The sequence below is a fragment of the Cylas formicarius genome, unplaced genomic scaffold (genome assembly GCF_029955315.1).
Source record: "Cylas formicarius isolate icCylForm1 unplaced genomic scaffold, icCylForm1.1 PGA_scaffold_8__14_contigs__length_24414737, whole genome shotgun sequence".
NCBI classification, from domain to species: Eukaryota; Metazoa; Arthropoda; class Insecta; order Coleoptera; family Brentidae; genus Cylas; species Cylas formicarius.
Window position 1 is genome coordinate 16,935,359 of NW_026844361.1, and position 27,918 is coordinate 16,963,276.

The following is a 27,918-nucleotide window of genomic DNA, read 5'->3' on the forward strand; positions in this document are numbered from 1 at the left end:
AAAGAAAAATCAAACAAACCAAAGAAAAAATAAATAAAATCGAATAGAAAAAAAAAGTTGCAAAATGCAAGGTGCTGTCGAAAAAAATTTTCCAATCATTAATCTTATGGTAAAAATATTGTTTGTTTGGGCGCTTTGCGCAAAGAACATCAAGATTATCTATTTTGCTTGTATCCAGTATTCAATTTCATATGGGATACTATTTTGAGGCTTTTCCAAACATTCCAGAACTTCCTGCGTATTACGACGCTCAGGGCAAACTTTACTCTTTGCTATCTATATTATCTGCAGTTGGTTATCTTTGTGAAGACATTTCCTAGTCTGTTTAACAACTCTGACTTTTATGCTCAATGACGACTGTTACCGGGAAAAGGGCCGGGCTCAGTTTCCCTGTGCACAACTTAACTTTTTTTAATATTTGTGATTTCGGCATTCTACAGATATGTGCACACCATCTCAATACCTTTGGTTCGATGGGGTCTACAATACTTGCTATATTCATCTTGTAGGGTCGCTGATGTGCTCATTTTATACTTTGTCAAGCATTTCCATTGCATTTGTCTTGTCGTCTCCCAAAGCTCAGCACTGTATGTCATCTATTGATTTGTGTATTCTAATGTTGATGGTTTCTTTTTATTATTTACTCCACAGAACTGAATTAAGTTGGTTAGTTACAGTTCTTCCTTGGTTTATCCGGCTCTTGATCTCTTGAGTCTCTTTTTTTGAAAAAACGTCCATATTATCGGACGATATAGGCCTTGCAGCATAGACAGGGTTGAAATAGGTGATTTCATACTTGCAGCCCAAATGCCTTTCATCTTTTAATTTTTAAATTTAATGGTATGGATATTGACCATTGTCGTATCTTTTTATTATTATTATATTGTTTATTGTTTTTCTGTAATCTTAACCTATTAGGTTTTTCTTTGTTCTTGATGTTGTAAATGTTTAATATTTTTGTTGAAAATGAAGGATATTATCATTATTAATTTTCCCAATAAGTTGCACACTTAAGTGATTACACTCTGTACAAAAGAAAACATATAAAAGCAATATAAACAAAATGGTTCATAAGCCAGAGAAGCAACGCGGAAATAAATGAATGTAGATAGTGACATTGTTAGGTTTAATTTAAATTTTATAATAATAATAATTAAAAACTTAATAACACAATAAAACAAGTTAAATTAATGATACAAACCAATGAATTGAATATCTGTGATTGCAGCTCGCTACAATCGCTTATCCATGATATTTAAGTAAGTATATTTTAGTAAGAATAAGTAAGAATATTTTTCAATTTAATCGTGTCGCATTTAATACAGTCGATTTAAATCGTTAAATGTTTGAAATACATTTTCGACGAACTTCGAAGATCAACGTGAGTTTTGGAGCTTCTGTTTACGTCTATTATCAGTCTTATCAACGCATGGGTCATTACTGTCGCAATAATTTACTGGAGACACAAGAAGAGATTAACATATTTTAAATATATTGAACTAGATAGCGCCTGCGCGAGATTCAACGTGTTCCTTAAACCTCCATTTATGGTTTAATTTTAACAGTATCTTTTCCAGTATTTTTAAATAACATATCTTCCTGATTTAATTTAAGAGAAAAGTTGTCAAGTATTTATGTATTGGTTTATGTTTTTTTTTGACATAACAAATTGGAGATCGATTTTGAACAGTAAAGGACCGAAAGCGCTGCTCCGTGGAATGCCACAGGTTTCATCAAGCGAATCCGACACATTTTCATAAACTGTTATTATTAATAATTAATAAAAATAAATAAGAAGTAAAAGTTCAGATTTTCACGAAATTATATATTATGACACGACAATTGTTTCGACAACACCGTGTGTCTTTATCAAATGTTGTCGAAACAATTGTCATGTCATAATATATAATTTCGTGAAAATCTGAACTTTTAGTTCTTATTTATTTTGATAAATGGATTTTCATCAAGTAAAAGCCATCTCAGTTCAATAACTAATAATGTAGAAAGTAACACCAGACTGCTTACATGGGATGATATTAATGGGCAAAAGAATTCACTAAAATAAATTAGAATTGTCAATTTGGGAAAAGGAATAATATTTGCTTCTACCCATTGTAGAAGTAAAATGTAGAGCTTATCCTAGCGACAGCTTTCATTTTAATATTTCTAAAGATATTTATTATGTTATTGTCGGAGAGAATTGCAAAAGAAAATTAGATTTGACTTAATCAGCATTATAAGAGTAACATCTACCCATTTGCTTACTTATTTTTCATTTTATCGATTTTGATATCTTATTGCATTAAATTACCTGGTCTATCATAAACAGAGCACCCTTTACTCCCGACAAACCAATCCAAAGCCCACTTAAAATCGTTATTTTAGTAGTATCCACATCTTAGAAATGTTATACTTCAAATCATTTGCGCTTTGTCATTTGAACTGTTACAGTTATTAATTAATATGTTTAGACCGCGGGTCGAATAAATTTCGGCCACCGTATGGAGAAGAGTAACGAACCAAAAAGAAAGTGTCATTTCAATATATGCTGCAATAGAATACATGAAGAGAGAGTACATGAAGGTAAAATTTATATAATATTTATATTAATTCTTATCGTAATGCACTAGAAGATTGCTGATAAATATCCGCTAATAACTTATATTTTTTGATGCAAAATTGTTCTTTAGGTCTTCTTGAACAATGTGACAAAGACTTAATGAAACTGTATGCGATTTATGAGAGTAATCAGAAAGTAACAGAAAATGGTGGATTAACTGGCAGTGGTAAAACATTGCGTCGATTTCTGCACAAAACCGGATTTGCATTGAAAAAAAAAGATATCCAACGATTGGTTTAATTGAAACAAAAATATTTCACTTAAAAACAAAATTATATTACTTAGATGGGAGTTAGTTCGAGACCTATGGTCCTATAAAGAAAGGCTGGCAAATTTCTTCATCGAACTGCATTTTGAATGTACCTGCATCTAAAGGACAAGAAAAATTCCTTTTCTACTGCGGCTGGTGCCAAACGTTTTGCTAGTTTCAGCAAAAACCTTAATCTGCTCATTAGACTACCATCAGGACATGACAAGTGAACTTTTTGAATATTCGGTGAAAAATTCTCTGCTTCCAAATACCGCACCATGCGGTGAAATGGTTTTTGAGAATGCTACTAACCACATCACTTTAGTTAAAAAAGTACCAACGATCAGCACCAAAAAAGGAGTAATGCTAGAGTTTTTAGTACGTACGACCTTTATTTTGAAGACACACAGAAAAACAACAAGTTGAAGTTATAAGAGCCAAATCGTATGATAAAACTTATTGCGTGGACCAGATCGTAAGATTTTGTGTGTTTCTAGTTTATCTCCATTGTTATTTGTTCTATGCTTTTTATGTATTCCTACCTGCAAAGCTGGATTTACGACAGCCAATGGGTCTTCTTTCGGCCCCATCTTGCAACTACCGGCCTGGTGGTTCTCAGGCCCCGTCTGCCTCCTTACCGCGCAGTCCCAGTAATTATCCGAACCGAAAGTCAAATTCTCACAACCAGGCGCGGGCGTCTTGTCCAATTGGAACCCGTACCTCCTGAGAGCTTTGGTTTCTGCCAACCTCAGCGCGAACCTAATCCCTTCTATCAACACTTTCGCGTCATCCGGATGGGTCAGATAGTTCGCGTAAATCAGCGGATGACTAAGCGGATTATTGTCGCGGAGTCTGATAAACCCTCTGCTCTTCGGATGAAGTACCGCCGGTATGATTTGGATCTGCCTGGTTCCATTATCGACTCGTTCTCCCACTTGGCCGGTTCTGGCACAATTGGCCAAGAACCCACCGAAGAAGAACTGGATGTCCGGATGATCAAGCATCGGGTCGTTGTACTTTGTGTTGATGAAGCCCGTGACTTCGGATATGCCGGTACCGCTCATCAGCCCGTCCCTGAACAACAAATACTCCATAGCGGTGGCCCAGTTCAACGGGGCCGTATTGGTGTCGTTTATGTTGAAAACGACGAAAAAGGCCACGTGATTCTGGAGGTTCTGTCCGACGCCCGGTAGATCGTGAATTACGGGAACGTTGACTTGCTCCAAGTCTTGTCTGGGACCCACGCCAGAGAGGAGTAGTATTTGGGGCGAGTTTACTGCCCCACCGGATAATATCACTTCCTTGGTGGCGTAGATCAGTTGTTTGGTACCCGCATTGAGTACTTCTACCCCGTAGGCCTGCTTGGTGGTGGTGTTGATCAGAACTCTCGACACTGTCGCGTTCATCAATATGTGCAAGTTGCGACGATGTCTGAAAGGCCTCAGAAAGGCCCTGGAGGAACTCATTCTCGATCCGTTATGATTTGTCGATTGAGCTATCTGGAAGCCCGTGTGGTACACACCGTTGAGGTCTCTAATTGGGTTCCCTGAAACGAAGCTACGTTACTCTTATTGGAGGGGGGTAGGTGTTGGCACTTGCCTAGCTCCTCGGCGGCTTTTAAGATCGCTCTGGACAAGGGAGGATGATAGGGGAACTGGGAGACTGAGAGCAAACCGCCTTGCGCGTGGTACCCCTTGTCCATTTTGTTGATTTGCTTGTTGTCCTCGCTTTTGAGGAAATAAGGCAGCACCTCGTTGTAACTCCAGCCGACGTTGCCTAGCGCTGCCCAGTCGTCGTAGTCTTTCCGCGAGCCTCTCATGTACATCATGCCGTTCATTACCGAAGTACCTCCTAACACCTAAAGCAAGAAAGTGACTATCATTTTACTGGCAGATGAACACTAGTTTTACAAGCTACTGTAGTATTATTTACAAATCTTCTGTAAATTGCTGACGTTTCGCCAATCATCCTGTTGGCTCCTTCAGAGCTTAACTGCTTATATATTGTTTGAGGGGGGGCGGAGCTAAAGGAGGTACATAAACATTGTCTGGGATGACTCATTCCCATATTGGTGAAAGGTAAGTCGCCGTTAGTCGCCATAGTAATATGTAAGTATGTTTACCTTTCACCAATATGGATTAAGCTTTGAAGCAGCAGACGCATGAAGAATCGAGACGTTTTGTAGATAATAACTACCACTAGATCAAATATATATTCAAATGAATTCTACAATCTTATAGCTTTGATTGCGATAAAGTTATTATTTACTGCTTCCAAAGTTTTAATTTTAAGCTTGCCCTTTGTGTCAAGTATCAGTGACTTCATCAAGTTCAATTTACCGCAAGTAAAAATCATGCAGTCGTAACTCAATATTTTTCTCAGAAATGATTAAGTAATTTTCCAATGCACAATGCATGACAATAAAATTATCGTTTATTTATATGTCCTCCCTAAATTTATAATTCCAAAGATTTGCGTTGAAGACAAAAGGTAACATCAAAGAATTATCATTCTACTAGATTTATTACCTAGTCTATTAGAAAATTACCTTTCCTCTTGGCCAGTAGCACCTTCGCTCATTCTCATTCAAGCACGCTTGGGGTTCAGGTTCCGTTTGGTACCCCCAGTCTATGTCGCTGGCGATGAAATTGAGAAACATGGATGGTACTTGAGTGCCCGTGGGTTCATCGTTACCTGGAACGAGTCTCACTTGAGTAAAACCTTCTCACTGCCTTGCTGATATGAGTACCAGCTTCGATTAGCAGCACGTCCCATTCTGGTATCTCCGACAACCTGCTGGCTACTACTGCACCTGCGCTGCCTCCACCGACCACTATGAAGTCGTACTCATGTTGCAGATGGGCGTTCTGGGGCCGGCCGCATGGGTCCTCGAGATCGCATTGGGATCGGAGAAATACCTCCAGGAGGCCCATGAACAGCATGAACGGTATTCCGCCGCACGTCGACGCCAAGGTGGGTCCAGGGTGGGTTATGGGACAATCGCACGAAACCATTTTGGATGGATTATCTAAAAGCTAACCAAAACTTGTATTGGAAACTACGATACGTTAAAAGAATTGCTATTGAAAAGCATGCACTTTTTTTAACCAGGCGTAGTTTCTACCCAGTCTTAATTAGATTTTAAGGAGAGAGCCATTTTGAGACGTAAGAAAACGAAGTACAAGCAGCAATCAATATTTTGTAAATCTACAGGGGATTTCAAAATTATCTACGTTTAAATTCAAGTTACGACTTTCAAATCTGTCACTAAGCAGATTAGTCAAATGTTTAGGTTTATCATTCTTAATTACCTTATAAAGCAACATTAAACAGAGACATATCATGCGGTCATCAAAAAAAAAGAATACATACGTTTTGGAGACGTTGTAATTTTAGCTTACTATATGGAAGCAAATAGTGATAATAAACGCTGAACAATAATCAGTATGATTTAGTCAGTTGTTGTTTACGCTCTTCAGTAAGTGTATATTATTTTTATAATAGATTGCTTTTATTATATAATTAACACGTGTGTTGCATATTAAGCCAGGATCTAAATATACCCTTAACTGATTCCCCCCAGTTCATAGTCAGCCATATGCACGGCCATCACAGATACCAACAAATCTATATGGCTGAAAAGTGCCACATAAAATAGGAAAGTTGTATTCATTTATAAGAAAACCGAGAACTGGAGAAAAATCTGGTATATATCGGTTGGTAGATATTGCTATGCGATTTTAACTGGTAAATGTTTCTCATAAAAAGGTTTAAAACACTCCAATTACGGCCACCCTGTATACTACGTCCGTCTCAGCTGCATGGTCTCAAATCATGATTTCTAGAGTATTCGATAACTTCACCAAGATCAGAATTGGTTAAGGCGTTTAAAACATTTTCTTTTGGAAATCAAAATAATTTGTTGGAAAAAAATATACATTACTGATGGAAGTTTTTTGTATACTATATCATACTAGACCAAAGCCTTGCTTTAGATAAGCGAGATTAAAATAGTCAGAAAAATATTTATCCATTTATGCATAAATCTGAAACATGGCCTGGAGAATTTATTTTTGAAGTAGCAAGGACACAATCACAGTGAAATTTCCTACCTATAAGAAGTATGTTTCTCGATATACAATTTTAGAGTATTAGCAATTATTTCACTTAACTTAATTGCGACAGTTTATTATACTTAACAAAGAAAGCAAACGTCTTTTACAAAAGAAATAATTTAAATAAATTCAAAAACATCATTGTCTTGCGTAACAATAGCAAGAAAGATACGAATGATAAGTTCGACGCTTTTGAACGACACGGAAGAATAGTTCCTTTGCGTTTTGTCTTTCAAATAAATTAAAAATGATGTTGATAAATGGGAACGTCACCCAAGTCGGAAGACTATTGCCAACCTGTCAGATAAAATGTTTGCATTAGAGTTAATTAGTGACTTACATAATTTATATGAAACAGTTAAAGTTTTGAAGTTTCGTACAAATAGATACGATAGATAATTTAAACGTGTCTTTTTTATGTAAAAAATTAATAAATATTGAGAATTGAATAAAAAAATAAGGATTATCGTAAAATTCAATAGAATAATAAGGAAACACGAAAAACTTTTGAATATAATTATACCACCAACTTTAAAAAATAATAGTATCTTGATAAACATAAAATTTAAGTGCATAATATTGTTTTTAATTTTCCCACTTAAAATTCAAAGTGTGTGCATTTAATGAAATGCCATTCGAAAAGGTATTGCCGGCGGTTTGCTTTTAAAATGGTAACGTAGCAATCTGTCCTTTGCAAGGAAAAATTGCCCAAGTCGGTCTAAAATTGTAAAATTGATGCCTTCGTTCAAAGGAGCACGACACATTTTCTAACCGAAACTTAATGAGCGTTTTCGACCAAATACGTAAATAATAAATGTACAGTACCGCTCGACAGTTTTATAACCATATATAGATTGTATTATAATCAACTCCGGGATTTCATTATGGGCAAATATTCGTTTTATTTGCAACAATTTCAATTACGGAAAAAATTGTTTAAACCCATTGTGCTCGTTTGCTCGCTTCGAGCGATGGTTTTCGTGATTAATGGCGGAGATTATATAAAACGTATACGGATGCGGATTTCGATTCGTCTCTTGAAGCTAATAAACAATGCGCGCATGGAAATTGTGTACATAAGGGTTTTTTATGTTTATCTGCAGATGAATTGCGTTTTTTTTAAACGAATAATAGGATGGAACGTTGATTTCGGAAAGTTAATTAATGAAAACAATAAAATATTTGTTTTTGTTATTACCCGAATTCGGGTCGAAATTCCAATCCACGCAGGATTTGGAATCAATAAAAATATCATTTATCCCATTTGATATGTTTTATGACTTATTTTTCTTTATGTACCAAGTGGATCGACTATTACATATGCGTTTTTTGTAGTTATTTTTTTGTCTTATAGTCTTTTCTTTTTAATTTGCGTTAATTTATTTTCGGGTTTTCCTTTTATTATTTATTATTATGGGGTAAGCAGTTATCGTTATTTAATATTAGGTGTGTTACATTTCTGTATTCGTTATTTGTCAATATTCTTTCCTTTTGTTTCTACATGTATTTAGTTCTTGGATAGAGTAGAGTTTAATTATTTAATTTTGTTTTAGCATTTTCGAGTGACATTATTTTTCTGTCTACTTTTTGTACACTTCATATAAATAATATATAAAATTTATCAATAATTTGAACGTGTCAATATGTTGATCAATAAAAAATTACTAATTTATGGCTTTTATTTATGTGAATATTTAATAGTTTTTATAGCAATTTTCTCTTTAATTTAATTTAAAATGAGGAACGTTAAAACCTTCTTCTAAGAAGGAGTGAAGACAGTAGATTGTAAATGAAATAGATAAAAGAATATGGGAAATTGAAAACTTAACGATTACTGTCTACTTGGAACATGACAAGTAAAATTTACGAATGAAATTGTATTTAAATAGTAGATTTTCTTTAAACAATAATATTTATCGGAATTTATCTATTTTCATATCCTTACTCCTACATATGGTTTTATTTACTTGATATTAGAGTATTTAATTTTTCAGTAATTTGTCAATCTCTACAATTATATCGTGTATAATTATTATCATATTTATTATCACAATGCTGTCACAATACTGTCGCCAAATTCGTCTTTCTATTGTATGCAATTTAGGTCCAATTCGGGGTGTGTAGGTCTTAAAAACTGAAATTTCTCGGAACCTATAAGTTGTTCACCCTGTCTAATGATCCACGTCCTCGTAAATTTATATTTTATTACTGGCTAGAACGAAATATAGAAATTCCAGCTTACCATCATCTGTAGCCTTAAATACGCAAAAAGTTATATGCAGCAAAGCTATGGTAAAGCTAGTTCACCTTTATAGCCTGATTGAGTAACGGGGGCAATCTTAATATTATTTAAATGACACTGTAACTGCTCATATATCTTTCCTCTGTCTAATTTTCTCTAGTATTTTTGATTGGACTAATAGGGAATTTTTTCACAGTTCCGGAAATATCGAATATTTTAAGCAATACTTTACAATATACCAGCGGAATATAGAATTAATACTTACACACAAAAAGTACATTGAATTGAATTGTATTATTATCGGTATAAAATGAAATATCACTTATGTTCCCTGTGTTCTTATACATGTGACTCTCCGAACAAGCAAGCTCTAGTTGACGTTATATAAAATGACTTCCACAAAGCCTTTGACCACATTTATCATCGCTTCGTTGACTTTGAGGGGTTTAGATCAGTTCCTTTTGTTGCAACTTCTGGTGTGCCTCAATGTTCTGACCTTGGACCGCTTCTATTCAATATATTTATAGACGATCTCATCTTTTTGATCATCTACGACATGCTTTCTCATGCAGATGACCTAAAACTATATCACTGTATTAAAACCGGCACGGACTGCATGACAATTCATGCCAATATCAATATTGTGTGTCAGTGTACTAAAGATGAATTCCATCTTAACATCAGCAAGTGTAATGTGGTTTCTTACCAACGACCGCACAAAGACTCCCATAGTCTTTAATTACAGTATGGCTGGTACTATCCTGACTGCACTTACCACTGTAAAGGATCTGGGGATTTTATTTGACCAGACGTTCTCTAAAATGGTGTCCAGTGCAATGCAAATTTTAGGATTCGTAATAACTTTTTTTTAATAATTTTTAACTGTTACATTAGAAAAGATTGTTGAAATATCTAATGTACAGGAAGGACGGGGGTTAGTCATGATCTTCTACTGAGAACGTTCGCTTTACTGCCTCTGAGTTTCAGCAGAGACTTGCAATCTCTATCATTTCTCAACAAGTCGTTGATTGTCCATTTTTTCTGGGACAATTACGCTTTCATGTGTCGCCGTTGGAAGGGAGACATCAATCAACTGTTTTACCGCAGTTGCCTAGATCCAATATCCATTTCCAAAACTTTATTTAGAATATGTGTGTTACCTTTAACAAACTATCATCTCACTATGATTTATATTATTATGGTCTTCAGGCGATACTTGGGTAACAAAGTTTTTCTCTCTTCTTATTTTGTATTGTAATGTAAAAATCTAGTGTAATAAACATTTTTTCTCATTTTTCATTACAGCAATCACGGTATTTCTCAGAATTTTTCAGTCACTGGGGCTTTTAATCTTGTTACATGTAAGTAGCGGCTTGTTTCTAGTAGTTGCGAGGTGTGTTCAAAAAGTAAGGTAAGGTGATTATCAAAAGTGAGTACTTATGTATCAAAAGTAATGTTGTCTCCTTCAAAGTAATCGCCCACAGATATAATACACTTGTGGCAACGTTTATTCCAATCCACCAAGCACTTTCTGGTATAACTTTGAGTTTTCCAGCAATTTTTTGTTTATCTCCTCAATCGTTCCAAACCTCCTTCCTTTCATAGGTTTCTTGAATTATGGGAAGAGGAAAAAGTCGCAGGGTGCCATATCTGGTGAATATGGGTGAGGCATGATTGTGGTTTTGTTAGACACAACAACGTTGAGTGAGCAGATACCATATCGTGATGCAAACTCCATAAATTGTTTTCCCACAATTCCGTACGTACGGCGCATAACTTCACTATGCCACCACAATTTAAAAAAACAGTAACAAAAACCTTGATATTTGATCGAACTTGACGTGGTCTTTTCGATCTTGACGATTCTGGGTTCTTCCATTGGAACGACTGGACTTTGGTTTCTATGTCATAACGATATACCCATGATTCCTCACCAGTTATGACCTTTTGGAGCATATTAGGATCATTATTGACGTTGTTTAACAGCTCTGGAGTGATGCTCTTTCGAAGGCCCTTTTGTTCAAAATTAACACATTTTATGTCCAAAACTTCGAAAAAAATTGTATGGCACGAGCCATGAGAGATGCCCACGTCTTCAGCCACTTCTCTAATAGTGATTCGACCGTTTGTTTCACTTCTTCAACGCTTTTATCAGTTATTGATGTGCTGGGCGAGGGGCAAGGGCGAGGTTCGTCATCGGCGTCCTCTCGGCCATCTTGGAACAGCTTGTACCACTTAAAGATTTTTTTTTTGCTCAAAGTAGATTCACCATATGCCGTTGGCAACATTTCAAGGGTTTTGCAGCACTGTAAAATTTAATGCGAATTTGATGCATTTTTTTTGACAGCAGAACCACAGCGAACACGTTTTTGTCTCAGAAATAAAAGGTAAACTTACAAACTGGCTGTAACTGTGAACATATGTTAGGGACCTGTATACCAACATAACAAAAAATATCGAAGATCGAATGTACGTAGCCAGCCCAATTACAAAGGTCTCAACACACCCGTACATTACTTTTGAATATTTTGTTATTTGTGTAATTTTGAACTTTTCGTTTTCCTTTGTTTATTTCGTATTTTTCGAATTTTCTATTATTTCGAGTACCAACTAATTCCGCAGTGAAATATTAATACAGCCTGTCACACGTTAAAACCATTAAAAACATTTTAATCAATTATCTAGCGAAGTATCGAGTGTTGACTTATTCAATATTTGCACTCGCTAACAAAAGCAGGAGAAAGATTAATAAGAAACCGGTTCTGCTTAATTGAAATGGCGAACCTTTATGATGTTGACACCAAAAATCGGATTATCCTTGTTGAACTTCAAATGCGGCACCAATACTATTGATAACGTAATAAAATTAATCCTACACAATTTTTGAGTGAGTGCTATTTTTTGTTTTAAATATGTTGTCATGGCTATAAACTCCAATTGTTAATATTTAAAGTTAGATATTTAAAGGCGAATTCTCTCGTCGCACACGTTCCGCACGTCCGGGATGTTGTTTTAGAAAATATATTTAATAATTGTTTGTGTATGGTCTGTTCATAGATATAAGAAAGTGACCAATTGCTTTTGAATGGGATTATCCTTTTATACCTACCTGTGTTTAATATTCTTTGGTTTCGTAGACTACTTAGTTTAAGTTTATTAGTAATCATTCTTATTTCGTGTGTTGAATCGTGTGCGAATTATGTTAAATATGTGCGAGTCTAGTGTATCTCAGGAGATGCTCCCGCCCATATGTAGAAAACACGATTCTATTGAGACTAAGGAATTTATACAAAATGTTTATTTGACTCTCATTGAACGTGGTGCCAAAAAGCAAGCATCTTTAGAAGAAACGGCCACGTTGACGAAAATTCCAACATCAACTGTATGGAAATTTGTCAATAATCCCATTTCAGCGAGGAAAAAAAGAAGCGATGTTGACATTTTCTCGAGTGTAGATGAAAGTGATCAAGATATAATACGGCGTAAAATTTTTATACGAGGAACAAAGCGTGCCTACATTTAATTAGATTACTTTAATTAGATACTACATTAGATATCTTAATCAGGAGGCTTGAAAAAGATGAAACCAGTGTTAAATATGGCAGAAGCTACCTTATGGAAGTGTATTCAATAAAAACATTCAAAGGCCAAATTTTTTACTTGGATGAAACCTGGTTCGACACTTATGATAACCCGGAAAAAGGGTGGTTGTGAATGTATGTGAATAATTTTAAATAATTTAACTTGGTAATAAAAATAATTCGTAATTTTATTTTAGACTTAAACATAAATACATACATAAATAAATAAATATTGTTTAGTATCTTTCCTAACAAAACCCCAAATAATTAAATTCTAAGCAAAGTAAGGACCTGTTCGGCCATATTTCATTCTTACAGATTGCCTGTTTTTAATATAGTTTGATCCGTGAAAGAATACGTATTAACTACTTGTGATGGTGGAAGTTAAAAAGTTAAAAATTGTAACTTACTTGCTGCATTGTTTTACCGGCCAAGGGCATTGTGCAGTGTAAGTGAGTCAATCGCAAAATATCATGACATTATATCTGAAGTATCGCAGATATTTGATTACATTTTTGTTAATGGTGATGTAAATGTTGACTTGCTGGAATTCCCTTTCAGAATGTACATATACTATGAGTCAGATTATCAATGAACCAAATAGGGTGACACGTTCTACTTCAAAACTCCTCGACCCTACTTTAATAAGTAATTTGCAGTTAGTTAAAACCATCTTGAGTCAACCGAGTGGAATCAAACCTTTTGGTCTTTCAAATACTTTAGAGAGGACGAATTCTTCGAGTATTAAGTGGGACAGTTTTTATTATATTAATAACATTGAGGCAAATATTAAGTTTATAAGCGGCACTATTGTAGCTCTTTTTGATGATCATGCCCCAGTTAAAACAGTTAGGTTGAGCAAACCATTTGCGCCGAGGCTTAAGGCAGATAAGAAACGAGAGAGATAGAGCATTTCAAAAATACAAAAAAAACAAAACTGTCGAAAAGTGGAATAGATACAATACTATACTTAACTATGCTTTGTCATCCTTCAGACGAGAATAAGCTGCATATTTAAAATTTGTTACCTCTGAAGATGCTGCTACGATGTGGAAATCTTTAAAAGGAATAAGAACTAAGCCACCATTACCACCAAATTTGCAACATCCGCAAAATATCAACAAATATTTATCTGCTTTTTCCAATAGCGGATACTGTATTGATTGAATAATACAAATCTACTAGGATAAGTAATTCTGTCTTCGATTTTGTGGTAACTTCTCATCTCATTTCATGGGTACTTTCCATCCATATGGCAAACAGCGATAGTTTTCCCAATTCCGAAGATTGCTTCTCCATCCGACGTCAATGAATCATCCTATTACCTGTGCTTAGCAAAGTATTGGAGAAGGTTGTTCATCGTCAAGTACCTTCGTATGTAACTAGTCATAATATAGTTCCATCAAACCAGTCAAGATTTCGTCCATATTTGTCTTACTTGACTTTTTTAATTGCTTGGTCTCACTGATCGATTTCTATCTTTTTTCCACTTGTATTTAAATTATAGGCAGCAGTTCGTTAGAACTAATATCCGTGTATCAGATTTGGGTAACGTCACTTCTGAAGTGCCACAGGGTTCAATTCTTGGACCTCTGTTGAATCTCTTGTGCACATTTGGTATGTCTAAGGAAGTCAAATTTTCTCAACTTCATTCATATGCTGATGACACCCAGCTGTCACACACATTTAACTCAGCTATGTATGATAACGTCGACGCTAATTTTATTGAAAGTTTTTCTCGGTGTAGTAAAAAGCACAATCTTAAGTTAAATTCTAAAAAAACACAAATTATGCTATTTGCTGCCCCTAGAAGCTATAATTTTTTGAGTGATCATATTTTATCAATTGTAAAATGAAGATCTTGAATTTACAAATGAAGCAAATAAGTTAGTAGTGATAATTGATAGTGATATAGTGGCCGCATTTCTAGTTTATGTAAAAAGACTTACATATCCCTCAAAACAACTCTCTGAGGCATGTATCCTTCTTAAAGTTGTTAACTTCCATTATACTATAAATTCTTAACCGTTGCTTATAAATGAAGATTACAAAAAATTCAGAACAGCTGTGCCTGATTCGTGTATGCTTTGGGAAATTTTGATCCTATATTAGAAAAAACATTTGCTATGAAATGGCTCAAAATTAAATAATTGTTTCAATTTTTACTCAAAATTATTGTATTTAAGGTCATGAAATATTCTTTTTCTACTCCCGTCTGTAAAACAATAAATTACACGGCGATCTAGCGTGCGGGAAACATCACTATTCCACGTCAGTTTCGTTTCCCGCGCATACCGAACCGCTTCGGACATTTCCGGGATTTTACCGCACGGGTTTGGGAGCAATCGGATGTTTTCGGAGATATTTCCCACGCTTTGAATTTTGGCATTTCTGACGGTCATGTCAGTGAATGCATTCCTGTTTTACGAAAACGTACACAAAAACTAACGGCCGTAGAAAAACATATACTATTACCGATGTGCCTGAAAGACTGTCTAGTGGTCCGGTATGAAATTCGCAATACTCCTCTATGGACGAAAAACATTCTGGATATGGCCCTAGCATAATTCTTGTAAATTTGGACGCCGCTTTAGCTATAGTGCCATTAAGCTTTAATATTTTGAATCCAGCTTAGTTGTAGTATAATGGAGAAAATTGAAAGTCCATTTATTGGAATTACAAAAGTCTCTGTCCTAAACAAATTAGTATTTTACCAATTATGAACTTTTAGACCCTTATTATTATTATAGCTTGTTGTTTCGTTATTATTGTAATATTCGGTTAATGTTGAGTAGCTGAGATCAAGATCTTAAGCTAGACTGAGAGATGTGTAACCATATTAGTTTGTATAAAGTAAAGTAATTTTATCTAAACCTTCTGCAATAATTTAAAATATCTCAATAAGGACTATTATTATTATTATTATTATTATTATTATTATTATTAATATTTTAATTTTATTATTATTATCGCATCGAAGAAAAGGCGAAGTATAAGTTTTTTTTTTTTTTCGAGAACCGACGTTTTATCACATTTCAGACTGGCGCGGGTTTTCGTAAAAAAACTATCTTTTTCGGTTCGCGCACGCGGCGGATATTTTTCGGCTCAATTGACCTAGAAAGGTGCCGCAACGCATATAAACCGAAAACCGCTGACCAAAAAAAAAAACTTTCATTGAACGAAAATTATTTTTGGGGGTCACTTATTGATGAAATTGCTAATAACACAGTCGTTATCGATATGGGCGTGTCCACACTGTTAATTGGCGGCCCTGATCGACGTGGTTCATTCTCTACCCACTCGAACGTTTCAGAAAGAAATAAAAAAGTGGTTATTGTAACTTTAGATTTTTTTTTTGAGTAACTTAGATAGCAATTCGTCTATTTCTCAACTTCGACCTTTGTCCGTCCCTATAAAATCGTTCATTATTAAAAGATAAGTTCCAAATTGTAATACCGAAAGAGGAAAATATGTTCCCGTTTATACCGGTTTGTAGGGTGGCCTTCATGTGGTAGTTTTCTTCGCAAAAAACCGGATTGATTGCAGCTAATATCGATATTTTGAGGCAAATTTTATTTAGAGGAAGACGGGTAGTAATAAAGGTTGTTAATAAACTAATACCAGATATCTGTAAAGAGAGATTGTTTTATCAAATCAATGAACTGGCGAGAAAGATCGAAAGCAGGCGTTACGCTATGGCTAATCACAGAACAATATTTTGGCGAACCCTTAGTTTCAGTTTTAGCAAAGGCAAACGGCATAGGCAAAACCAAAAGAAAAAAGTACCGCACTAGAAAACCAGTAAAGTAAGTTTTCAAATGGCTTGTTTCGATTAGTCTCTTCAGTCAGGGAAGAGAGTCTTGAGATAAATGTTTTTTCGACGAAATTTGTCTTTTGAGTAAGCATTCTTCTCAAAATTACAAAACAACATTAAGCTTTGGTGATTTCTTAGTTAGAACCCAGTTTCGCTAACGCGAAGCCAAATGCAAAGCAATAGGCATAGCTAATAGCAAAAACATAATCCAAACGCTCTTGGTGCGGTGCTTTTTGCTTTCATCAGATAAATCCTGGTGAAACGAAAAATTCATAATTTTGGATTTCAAATTTAAATATCGTTTGGGATTTATGAAAATAAATCTTTTGCTAAGGGGTACTTTGCCAAATCATTTGAACTAAGTGGATGTGATATGGATATTTTGACTTTTTTTGGAGGTGTCAATCTTACGTGAAGTATGGAACACCTACTAATAAATTTTTGTACTATTCGTCTATTAATTTATTTTGTCACAAAAATTTAGAAAGAAAATGTAATATTTTCCTTCGTTCAAGAAATAAAAAATAATTTCTAAATGTATATATTTGGGTAAACTCGTATTTAAAGACTTTTTATGAAATAATATTAAAAACAATTATTTTCTGATTAATACATTTTTTAAAATCGTAAATAATAAAACATTTTAAATTTATAAGTCTGTCAATTTGGATACGCGGAGATTTTTTAGCAAGTTAAATTATTAAAAAAAATATTATTTATAAAAATTTAAATAAAAATATCGTTTGACAGTAAAAAAGTATAGGGTCAAGTAAAGTAATTTAATATAGAAGAATTGCCTACTTCGATAACATAGGGATTTTTGTAGCAATGCCGAAGACAAATTGAGAAACAATATTTAATACAAAAATGAACGAGAAAAAGGCAACAATCTGTGAAATTTGTATTTCTTTTCCATCACACCGTTGCCAGTACAGTTTCGGTAATCAGTTTTGATCAATTTATATAAGGTTGCTGTCTTGAAATAAAACATTTCGACTGGGATAATTCACGCACGAAAACATACTCCAAAAAATATGAATCAGAATTTATAAAATATATTTTTTTAAATGGCTGATAGAATTTACAATTCCAACATATCAAAATATCATTTTTTAAGTGTATGCGTTATTGGACATTTTTTTTTTGCTTTGCTATAAAATGACACTTGTAGCCTGTTAATTTTCTTCAGACTACAATGAAGCTCTTGTAGACGGCCACAGATGGATTTTTTTCTTGTCTTTCTGACATCACATCTCACCAATATGCTATATACCTACACACATCGTACCTAGGTACTAGCGAGAAATATTTACAACAGTTTCTATAATTATTTTAGTGCAAATAACTAGAAAACTTAAAGATATGCTACAAAGTATTAAAAAAACGTGCCAAAACAGATAGCATTGTTAAGGAAATTTTAACAATTAAAATTAATAGAACACAAGTGTAAATGAGCTCCGTAGAAATATATTTTTATTAAGCATAAAATTCTTCTCAATATGTATTTAAATTAATTAACCCGATTACCAGTTTGTCCTTATTAAACAAGATTTTAGAACACTAAATTTTGGTTAATATTAACTAACTAAACTAACATAAATGGTAATTCCTTTTTCTTGTAACATAAATGACATGAATAATTAACAAAAACTTCTACAATCTATCACATCTATCTATCTATCTATATTTTTGCAAGCACTATCTTTTCCCGTAAATTTTTGGTATTTATAAATAACAATGTTATGCCTGTTTTATCGATTTAGATCTTTACCAATCGTCGCATTTTGTTCTCATCGCTATGTTAAAACGTAAATCTGATCGTTCTTATTATAGTAGGGTTTCCGCACTAAAAGTGACAGCGAAAGCTCTGCATTGTGATGTTATCGTCGGCCACATCTCTTTTTAATAAAACCGAGCACTTAATTGCGCGAAAATGAGTTTGCAAATTAGCCGTAATTCGCGTTAAAACGCCCATTAATGACCTGATGCGCTCTTTAATTAAGAAAAATTGCGTTATTTTTTGCGTAAATTAGCATTATGTAATATGAGTTGACACATATAACCTACAGGCTTTCCTTAAATATGAAAATATTTAAACCAGGTGAATAGTTAAAGTTATATTGGTTACTAAACCAACATATTTCGAAATAAGCAAAAATTTTAATGAAGAGAATGAAATGAAATTCAAGAATACGGAGATATTCAGATTTCAATGAGCCTCGGACGAAATTGCGTAATTTTTCAGACTTTTCAATAAATTTATACCCTAATTTAAAAATTTTACGGAGAAATCTTGAACTTTGTGTTCCCATGCAGTAAAATGCATGCATGCATATAACGCATTCGGTTAGAATTGCTTTTGTCCAATATGCATCTTGTAAAATGCGTCCTATAGCGAAAAGAGGAATTTTAGATAAACAATTAAGTAAGGTCCTTGATTATGTTACCATAAAGGCAAAAAATATGGCAAAAAAGGTAATGCATTGTACCAACCGGAACACTAATCATGTGTTATAATTATCAATACAATAAAAAGTAATTAACAAATGATATCAAATGATAATCAAACCAACGATGAAAGTGTCCTTGGAAAAAATATTCGTAAATATTATTTGTATGAATTATAGACAAATGATCTTTTGAACAAAGTACCACGAGGCAAATTGTATTGACCTTTACACCATATATACATGTCTTTCATTTTTTTTTGGAGGTTATAGGGGGTCTAGACTAAACAGTTATAATTCCATCAGGTATGTAAATTTTGTTTTTAGTTATTTAGAAATTTGACGGTTACTGTTCCAGGCAAAATAAATAATTAAAACGGGTAAAGTACGTATTTTTTAAATTATTCACTGATTCATTAGGTCCAAAAATGACATATACCAGTATATGCCGCGCATATTAGGACTTGAACTAACAGAATGACTTACTATCTTTCAAATTTCCTGCAATTCTACAGCCACTACCTGCCAACTCCAGCCACAGCTGACAGAAAACGCGTTGAAAGTATAGCGAAAATAATGCATCGATATATAATCGTTGGTATTGATCGACATTTTTATTTTGAGAAAATTAATAATTAAATCATAACCTTGTACACAGGTTCTTTTTAAAACAAAAAACAATTTAAATAATGTTAACCACCCTTTATATAAGAGAATAAAGCAAGCATTTTCTCATTCTAAAATCACAGATTTCACAAAATATGATATTCCACATGCAATAGGAATATAGAATATAGAAATAGAATATAGAATATAGAAAATTAAAACAGATATGTTTCTTTGTTTATACTAGCTTATATTAGAAAGTACATTATTGAAATGGTGAAGGACTGCCTAAGAGACGGGTTATCTGAATCATCTGAAAACGGTGATTACTGAACGTAGTGCAAAAACGATAGATATTCGCGAAGACATGAAGGTAACATTTTCAAAATCAGGTAGAAGTTGCAAGCTGTCGATAGAACCGAGCAAACATTTATTCAAAAATACCTTTCCGTTTCTGGTGGATCCAACTACAGCTGCATAAAATAAATAAACACATAAAGTAGTATCGTGAAGATTTCTGTCGAAATTTTTCTCGTATAAGAACAATGGAATATGTTTTTAATAGACTTCTTGTACCCTCAGATCCTTAAAAGGGGTGTTTTTTTTTTCGATGTATAGAAATTTAAGTTGCAATAAAACAACGATGGATTATTCGATTGACATGAATTTTATTTATCCGAAAGATAATCTTGTGGCATTATATTTTAAACATGATTTCTGGCATATGACCGCCACGGCTGGCGCGGATGTAATCCAATCTGGACGTCCAATTTTCGATGACTTTTTCCAACATTTGTGGTCGTATATCGGCAATAACACGGCGAATGTTGTTTTCCAAATGGTCAAGCGTTTGTGGCTTATCCGCATAGACCAAAGACTTTACATAGCCCCACAGAAAGTACTCTAACGGTGTTAAATCACAAGATCTTGGAGGCCAATTCACAGGTTCAAAACGTGAAATTAGGCGGTCACTAAACGTGTCTTTCAATAAATCGATTGTGGCACGAGCTGTGTGACATGTTGCGCCGTCTTTTTGAAACCACATCTCCTGGACATCATGGTAATTCAATTCAGGAATGAAAGAGTTAGTAATCATAGCTCTATACCGATCACCATTGACTGTAACGTTCTGGCCATCATCGTTTTTGAAGAAGTACCAATCAATGATTCCACCAGCCCATCAAGGGCACCAAACAGTCAGTTTTTCTGGATGTAACCGTGTTTCGACATACACTTGAGGATTCGCTTCGCTCCAAATGCGGCAGTTTTGTTTGTTGACGTAGCCATTCAACCAGAAGTGCGCTTCATCGCTAAATAAAATTCGCTTATGAAAATCGAGAACAACGGCAATCTCGTTTTGGGCCCATTCGACGAATCTACGCCTTACTTGATGAGCGTTTGGCTTCAATTCTTTCACGAGTTGGATTTTGTTAGCACGTAAACCAAGATCCTTCCGCAAAATCTTCCATAAAGTGGATGGACACAGATGCAATTCCTGTGCTCGATGGCGAATGGACTCACTCGGGTCTTCCTCAATGCTACGCTCTACAGTAGCAATAGCTTCTTCTGTACGCACATAGCCCCACAGTACGGCGTCTCTAGGGATGCGAGTTATCGATAAGAGTAAACGTGGTGCGAAAACGTTTCATGGTTAATCGAATTAATTGCTCTGATGGACGATTTTGTCGACGATAAACTGGACGTAGTGCGCGATACGCATTCCGCACAGAACCATTATTTTCGAAATAAAATTGCACTATTTGCAAGCGTTGTTCAGGCGTGAGTCTATTCATGATGAATTGCCAAACCAAACTGAGAATAAATCACTTGACAACTGTTAAATCTGTCGCTGTCTTGAACAGTAAGGCCAACTTAAAGTTCTATACATCGAAAAAAAAAACACCCATTACCTCTAGCCTTAGGAAGCTTAGAAATAAAAAACTGAAACAATTTTCAGTCGAAGCCCTAGAAATGGTAATATCGATCGATTCTCAAGATTCTCTACCTGATTCAGATGAAGATAATGACTTATTAATAAAAGAATAATAATTAATTAATATTCCTGAAATTTACCTTTACTAGATATACTTAAATGTCTTTTACTTTTTCCGGTAACAATGAATATATTTAATATATTGAATCGCATCATCTTCATTACAATTATAGGTGAGGTAGCGAGATTGGTCAAGGTTTAAACTACCCTCCAGATACCTAAGAAATATTGAATAAGGCACAATTTGTAATTTTTTTTTAAATTTTGTTCCTCAACATAACCCTTATAATTAATACTCCTCCCCCTTCCTCCCATAGGTCATTATTTTTATTACTAATTACAACATTACATGGGCCAGAAAAATCTCACTATGGTTTTTTCAAGAGGCATTTTTTGTCAAATTAGCCAAATATCATCCGCCATATTGTAAATGACCCCAGATATCAATTTGGGTACAAATCCAACAGTGCTTATTATTTTTATTATTTCGATAATTTCTTACGATCTCCGACATACATATTTAGGGCAATATTCACAATACTTTGAATAATGACCATCGAAATTGTGAAATTAAAAAAAAATTACATTACTTTACGATCACTTTTCATTCATTATGAATACCTTTGATAAATTAGTAGCAAATGGATCGAGGGGATGCAGTGTGCACCTCAAAGCCCTCGGATTCAGTTCTCTGTCGGGTTCTACTCTTTGTTACGTCACTTTGTCTACATTGTACGGTTTTCTTTGGTTTTTCTTATTTTTCTTATTATTTCTTGTTTGATGACACAAGTTAATTCTGCCTCAGAATTATTGAGAACAGGTAGTTGTTGGTAGTTACTTATTTATTTTAATTTTTATGTTCGGCAACAAGTATTATCTGTACTTATTATTTGCCTACTTGACTTTCAGTATCACGCATAACATGCGAGATATTTAGTAATTCCTCCATTTTCTATCGTAAGCATTTTTCCATTTTTTGCTTATTTGTAAAAAGGATTCTAGTCAATAAAGCCCTACTTCTAAGCTGCTCTGCACCTTCATTAAATCGTAATGGCGGGTCAAATATTACGCCAAAAGTCCAATACAGAATTTTTTATTGATGAGCTTCGGCAATATATTGAAAAAAAATAATTTCAAAACAGTGTTGTCGTCTTAAACACTCGATTTCAAAGAAAATCTTTAATGGTTCCTATAGAAATCATTGTCTTCGTATACCCCAGGGTGGTAAAATTTTCAAAAATAAGATATATTTTTTTAATACTTGTTATACCACTTTAGGCGTAGCGAATTTCACTTGTCTATTTTGGTAGTACGCCACTGATTTCTGTGAAAATAAAAATTATTCTTACGATCTCCAAGAATTTATAAAAATTTGATTTCTTGATTTTTTTCAATCCGATATACCGCTTCTCTGCATGGTCATAACAAAATCGTTAATATGACCGCCTGCGTTATTGCTATTTCTTACTTAAGTAATTAATTATCTGTTTTATTTAAATACTTAAAAAATCGTACGAATACGAAGTACGTACGCAAAAATCGAAGGGCACTAGTTGGTAACTAAAACCTAGATATTTTGTTTTAGACAGATATGAAAATTTCCTTTTAAAATGGACTTTGACTCTACAGATTTTCTTTCAAATCGAGTGTTTAAGTTGTCGTCTTAACTCAACTTAACGTCATCTTTTACCGATTATTTTTTTAAATATTTTCAAAAATAATCCAATTTTGTAATATTTTTCATGAAAAATTTTTTACAAAAAAATAATTTTATTTTATTTGTTTATGATTTAAAGCATTTCAGGGCTGCTGCACTTCAATTGCTTTCCCTTGCTATTGTTTGCAAATTTTGGATGTATGGTTTTCGATGGATACGAAATGTGCTCAACGAACTGTGATAAAAAACAAGTCTCGGTCAATTGGCGAATTTCTGCAAAATTTGGAACCGCAAAGTTATTACAAGGACACCGGAGCATGCACCGTCGAACAGATACACTTTTTTAAACGCCCATATTTTCGGATTGGCTCCTTTTGTTTTTCTTTCGCCTTACGCCACGCGTTTCGACAACGCGAATATCCATTGGTTCCGTGTCACGAATATCGACTTTCGTTTTGAACCTCGGATCGAGATCGAACCGAAGAAATTAAACCACCAGGATTGCCTAATAATTCATTCATAGATACGTACCGCAATCGATCGCTAAATTGGCAAATTGTTTTATTTTTATCCTGGGATAAGAACATCGTACGAAATGACAAACGAAAACTGCTACATTGACAAGGAGAAAACGGATTTCAACTTTGAGGTTTCAATTTCCCTCGAATTGCAATTAATAGCACAATAAGTACCGAGTATTTAACATATCTTCGTAATAATTTGATTCACTGTAACTTTTTAAATATATCAAGAAAACAACAAAAAATTTGGGGTTCACTAATTCCTAGCATACAAGCCTACGTAACATATTTTAAATAGAATATCCTGTATATTACATATATGTGAAAATTTAAATTAAAACTCAAATAAAAAACAGGCTTTCTGCACATTTTTTGAACTTAACAAAATTTGAGGAAAACCTTATGCAATAACATATATTTTCTTCAGTTTTAGGTTTTATTTAGAAATTTTTGGCACTTGCCAATAAAATCGAAATAGAAAAAAAATTATTAGAAAAAAAATCTAGAGGGCTGCACTCACTTCCGCTCGTGTTTCTTATTGCTTGCTTGATTTGATGTTGCTCACTTAGTTTGAGTACAAAATAAGTCGAATTTAATCAAAAATTGATTATCTAATCATTTAATTCTTCAATGACACTTGTCACTGAAAAATAAGTTTTGAAGGTGGTGCGCCATAAAAACAAGTTTCATTTATTTAATTTTGCTCAAATATTACTAATTAATCAATAGTATATAAAATCAGCAGTGAGACTTGCCAAAAAAATAAAAAATACTTACACAAAGCAATGCAAAATATCACGACACAGGCACAAAATAGTAACTGTATTGTACCAAATGCAAGACTATCTAAATGCCAAAACATAATTTTTATACGATACCAAAAATATTTAACATGTAACCAATTAAATGAATAAACCATTTCATAAAATATAAAATAAACTCAAGCAGTGGCTAATTTGGTTCGGTGCTCATTCTGTGGTGGAACATTGCACATGGCGCTCGCTCCTTGCAGAATCCGTTGAATTCGTCCCAATCGGTCTTTTTTCGTGTGATTTCGTTTTTCGGAAGTGTTTGGTGAACGTTTTTATATGTTTAAGTATTGCCGGCCCTGCTGGTTGGACCTTTCACGCTGGTTGGCGGCCGGATGGTCCGCGGTGGTGGCCATTTTTTTTTATGTCGGTCTGAGAACCAATATTGGTTATATTTCTTTTTTAGGTGTTGGTCTGTGACCAAACGGAAAACAATCCTTGACGTATGTCGGTAATGGGCGAATGACCATAGTAGACGTGCCCAACTGTTTGTGAAAAGTGTTCTCTCTCTCTCTCTGGTTCTGTGCTTAGTTCGAATTCCATTTGTATGTCTTATAGTTAATAACCCTTAAACGGCATTTATTTATAACAAAAAATAATTTTGAGTGATATTTAGTTCATAATATTCGTTATTTTCGCTTTGAATTGTATTGTTTTGGAACCTGTTAGATTTAAGGATTTCCAAAAATATTTTCGGCGCCATGCTAAGCGCACTCACGGACTGTGAAGTCCATGGCGTACGAAATTATTATTGAGGAATGTTATGTTCTAATTAATGTTGTGCGAAATAAATTATTATATTATAGAATAAAAGAACTTCTGGAGACCATAATATTTCCATTATTAATTAGAGGTTGTAAGGAACCAACCAATTTGCAATCTCAGCGAACAAGGGAAAAATGAAGTCTGCTTAAACTTTAGGGTATCCCTAATAAATAGAATCGAAATCGAACACATCCAAATATGTGGGGTTCGATTTTAAAACTCATCAGTTTTTATTTTATTTACTTAGTTTTTTTCTTTATTTTCAAAAACAGCTTGTTTTTTCAAGTATTAAACTATCATCATTTTCAATGTGCTTATTTAAGAAAGAAAATAAGAAATAAATAATAGCAAAATTCCAAAGAAACAGCATAAATTGTGCATCTTCACATATATAGATGTTTATCGACAATTCGATCTTAGATTATGTTTGCGTATACCCATGACAGGTTCTTTCTATGCGTTCCAATATTTTTACATTGAACGGTCCGAAGCTTATGTCAGCGCAAATCCCATCGCAGCATTCCGCAACAATCGCCAATCGGGTGGGAAGATTACGCGTCCTCCCATTGTTTCGCGAAACAAACGAAACCTAAAACAATCGGGTTTACCGCAGAGATGATAAAATCTGGTAAATATGCCGGCTTTCACTGTATCATCATCGATTGCGTGTTAAGGTCGTTTTAAGGTGATCCCCGATGAAGACCGTGCTTCCTCTTGTCGATTTGTTGATCAAACGATTGTGACCCAATCGCGTTATAATGGAAAATAATGGGACCCAACTAAACCATTGTTGGTTAACCACTCAAACGTTCGATTTCGAATGCAATTCATATTCACTTTAAAATTTGCTTAGATAGGATAAAGCAAAAGATATTATTACACAATAATATTCATAGTTTATCTATTCGTTTAAATTATGCAACCATGGTCTAATTTTGGTTTGAACAAGATGCAAAGAATGAAGATCAGATCGCAGACTATAACAATGTCCAACAAGCCTGGGAAAAAAAAGGGCTGTAAAGAATGATTTAAAAAATATACAATAATAGAGATTTTACGAAAGCGTTTTTGGGAAATTTTCTTTTGGATTCTCGAATGATCATTGTGTAATTGCAAAAAATTTGTCAAGAAGTAAAGTGGGGAACGTTATTAATCCGGCGTTGGGGTTATATACTTTCGTTTCAACATATTTTTTCTGTTCCCTACTCCAAAATATCCCATTATGCACTAATCAAGAGTGCGTAAAGTGTTACTTTAAAAAGTCAGCTTCGTCAGACACTGCCGCAGGCCAATACTTTTATAATCCCATTCAGACATTTATTTATAAACGACTACTTCATAATTGGGTAGTTTAGGGTATTGAGTAATGTAAAAGAAATGTAAATTAATGGGAAAGTAGACATTACTGGATACTTTTTTTAACGAAAAATACTAAATTTTTATGTACAACGTCTACATATTGGCAAATCCTTATATTACACGTTTTATTGTATGATTTCAAAGCAGGAAAATAGGGCATTGAAGCTTACTGCCTTCCTCATCTTTATCCATATCATTATTTAACCTTTTCCTGATTTCCCTTTCCCTTAAGATTATTTTTTGACTTCTGTTTAAAACCTATTTTTATTTCTTGACTGTTTTGGTTTAATAAAAGTGTTGGAACTAGTTTTGGTTAGTTTTTTTTTAGTTTTTTGGCTAAAGCCTTTTGGAGTTGTCATTTACGTGGAGATCTAACTGTAGGTCGAGGGAAAACAACTGACCACAGTACTAATGTTTTAGTGGGTGAGCTGTTTATCAAAGATGTTTTGGTCACAGCGTTTTCTAGTCTATGCATTATTTTTTTCACTGAAGTTAAGGGTATGTCATTATCATCATGTTTTCTTCTGGACGTAGCATTTGAATTTCTTTCTCGTGTTCTTGAAGTGGTGGTGATATTCTTTTACGTTGGGAGTGAATAGCAAAATCATGCCAATTAAGCGGAAAGTGCAGCAGTGCGGCCAAGATCATTTTTATCACCTTTGCACATTACTTTAGCTGTCATGTTTCATAGGAAATTTGGCTCCAAAAATGTTATAAATATTTGTAATTCCTTAGGATTTTGTGCCTCATACAAAGAAGCTACATTGTATGAAACTTCATCTACTTTTGCAGCTCCACCAGAAATAAAACCTGGCACCTTTGTTCAATTTGTGCATGATAATGCGGACTTCAATATCAATACTATTGATGGTAAAGGAACGTTCCATTACATGGGAAGCATTGAAATTGTTACTCCTGCTGATGGTATACAACCTCGACGTCGTATAAAACGCTTGAAGACTCTTCCATCTGAATCTGATTTTGTTGAAAAGGGTAATATCCCTCCTCAAATATATCCAGCTTCTGCGGGTATAGGTTTTTGTAGTTGTAGTTTCAGAAGATATTGACGTGTTGGTCATATTAACAGCATTAGCGGAAGAGGATCGTGAAATTTATTTTTTAAAACCTTCCCAAGGTAA

General features: G+C 34.2%; 1 protein-coding gene across 1 annotated transcript in view; it reads right to left on the minus strand.

Moving 5' to 3' along the window:
- The window catches only part of LOC132705984 (glucose dehydrogenase [FAD, quinone]), a 59,160-nt gene that overhangs the window by 827 nt on the left and 30,415 nt on the right, over positions 1–27,918 (minus strand). The window contains exons 3-6 of the mRNA XM_060676999.1: positions 5,620–5,905; positions 5,419–5,564; positions 4,470–4,728; positions 3,413–4,416 (exon numbers count right to left, since the gene is read on the minus strand). Coding sequence (XP_060532982.1) covers positions 3,413–4,416; positions 4,470–4,728; positions 5,419–5,564; positions 5,620–5,884 — 1,674 coding nt within the window. The 5' untranslated portion in view covers positions 5,885–5,905. The remainder of the gene's footprint in view (positions 1–3,412; positions 4,417–4,469; positions 4,729–5,418; positions 5,565–5,619; positions 5,906–27,918) is intronic.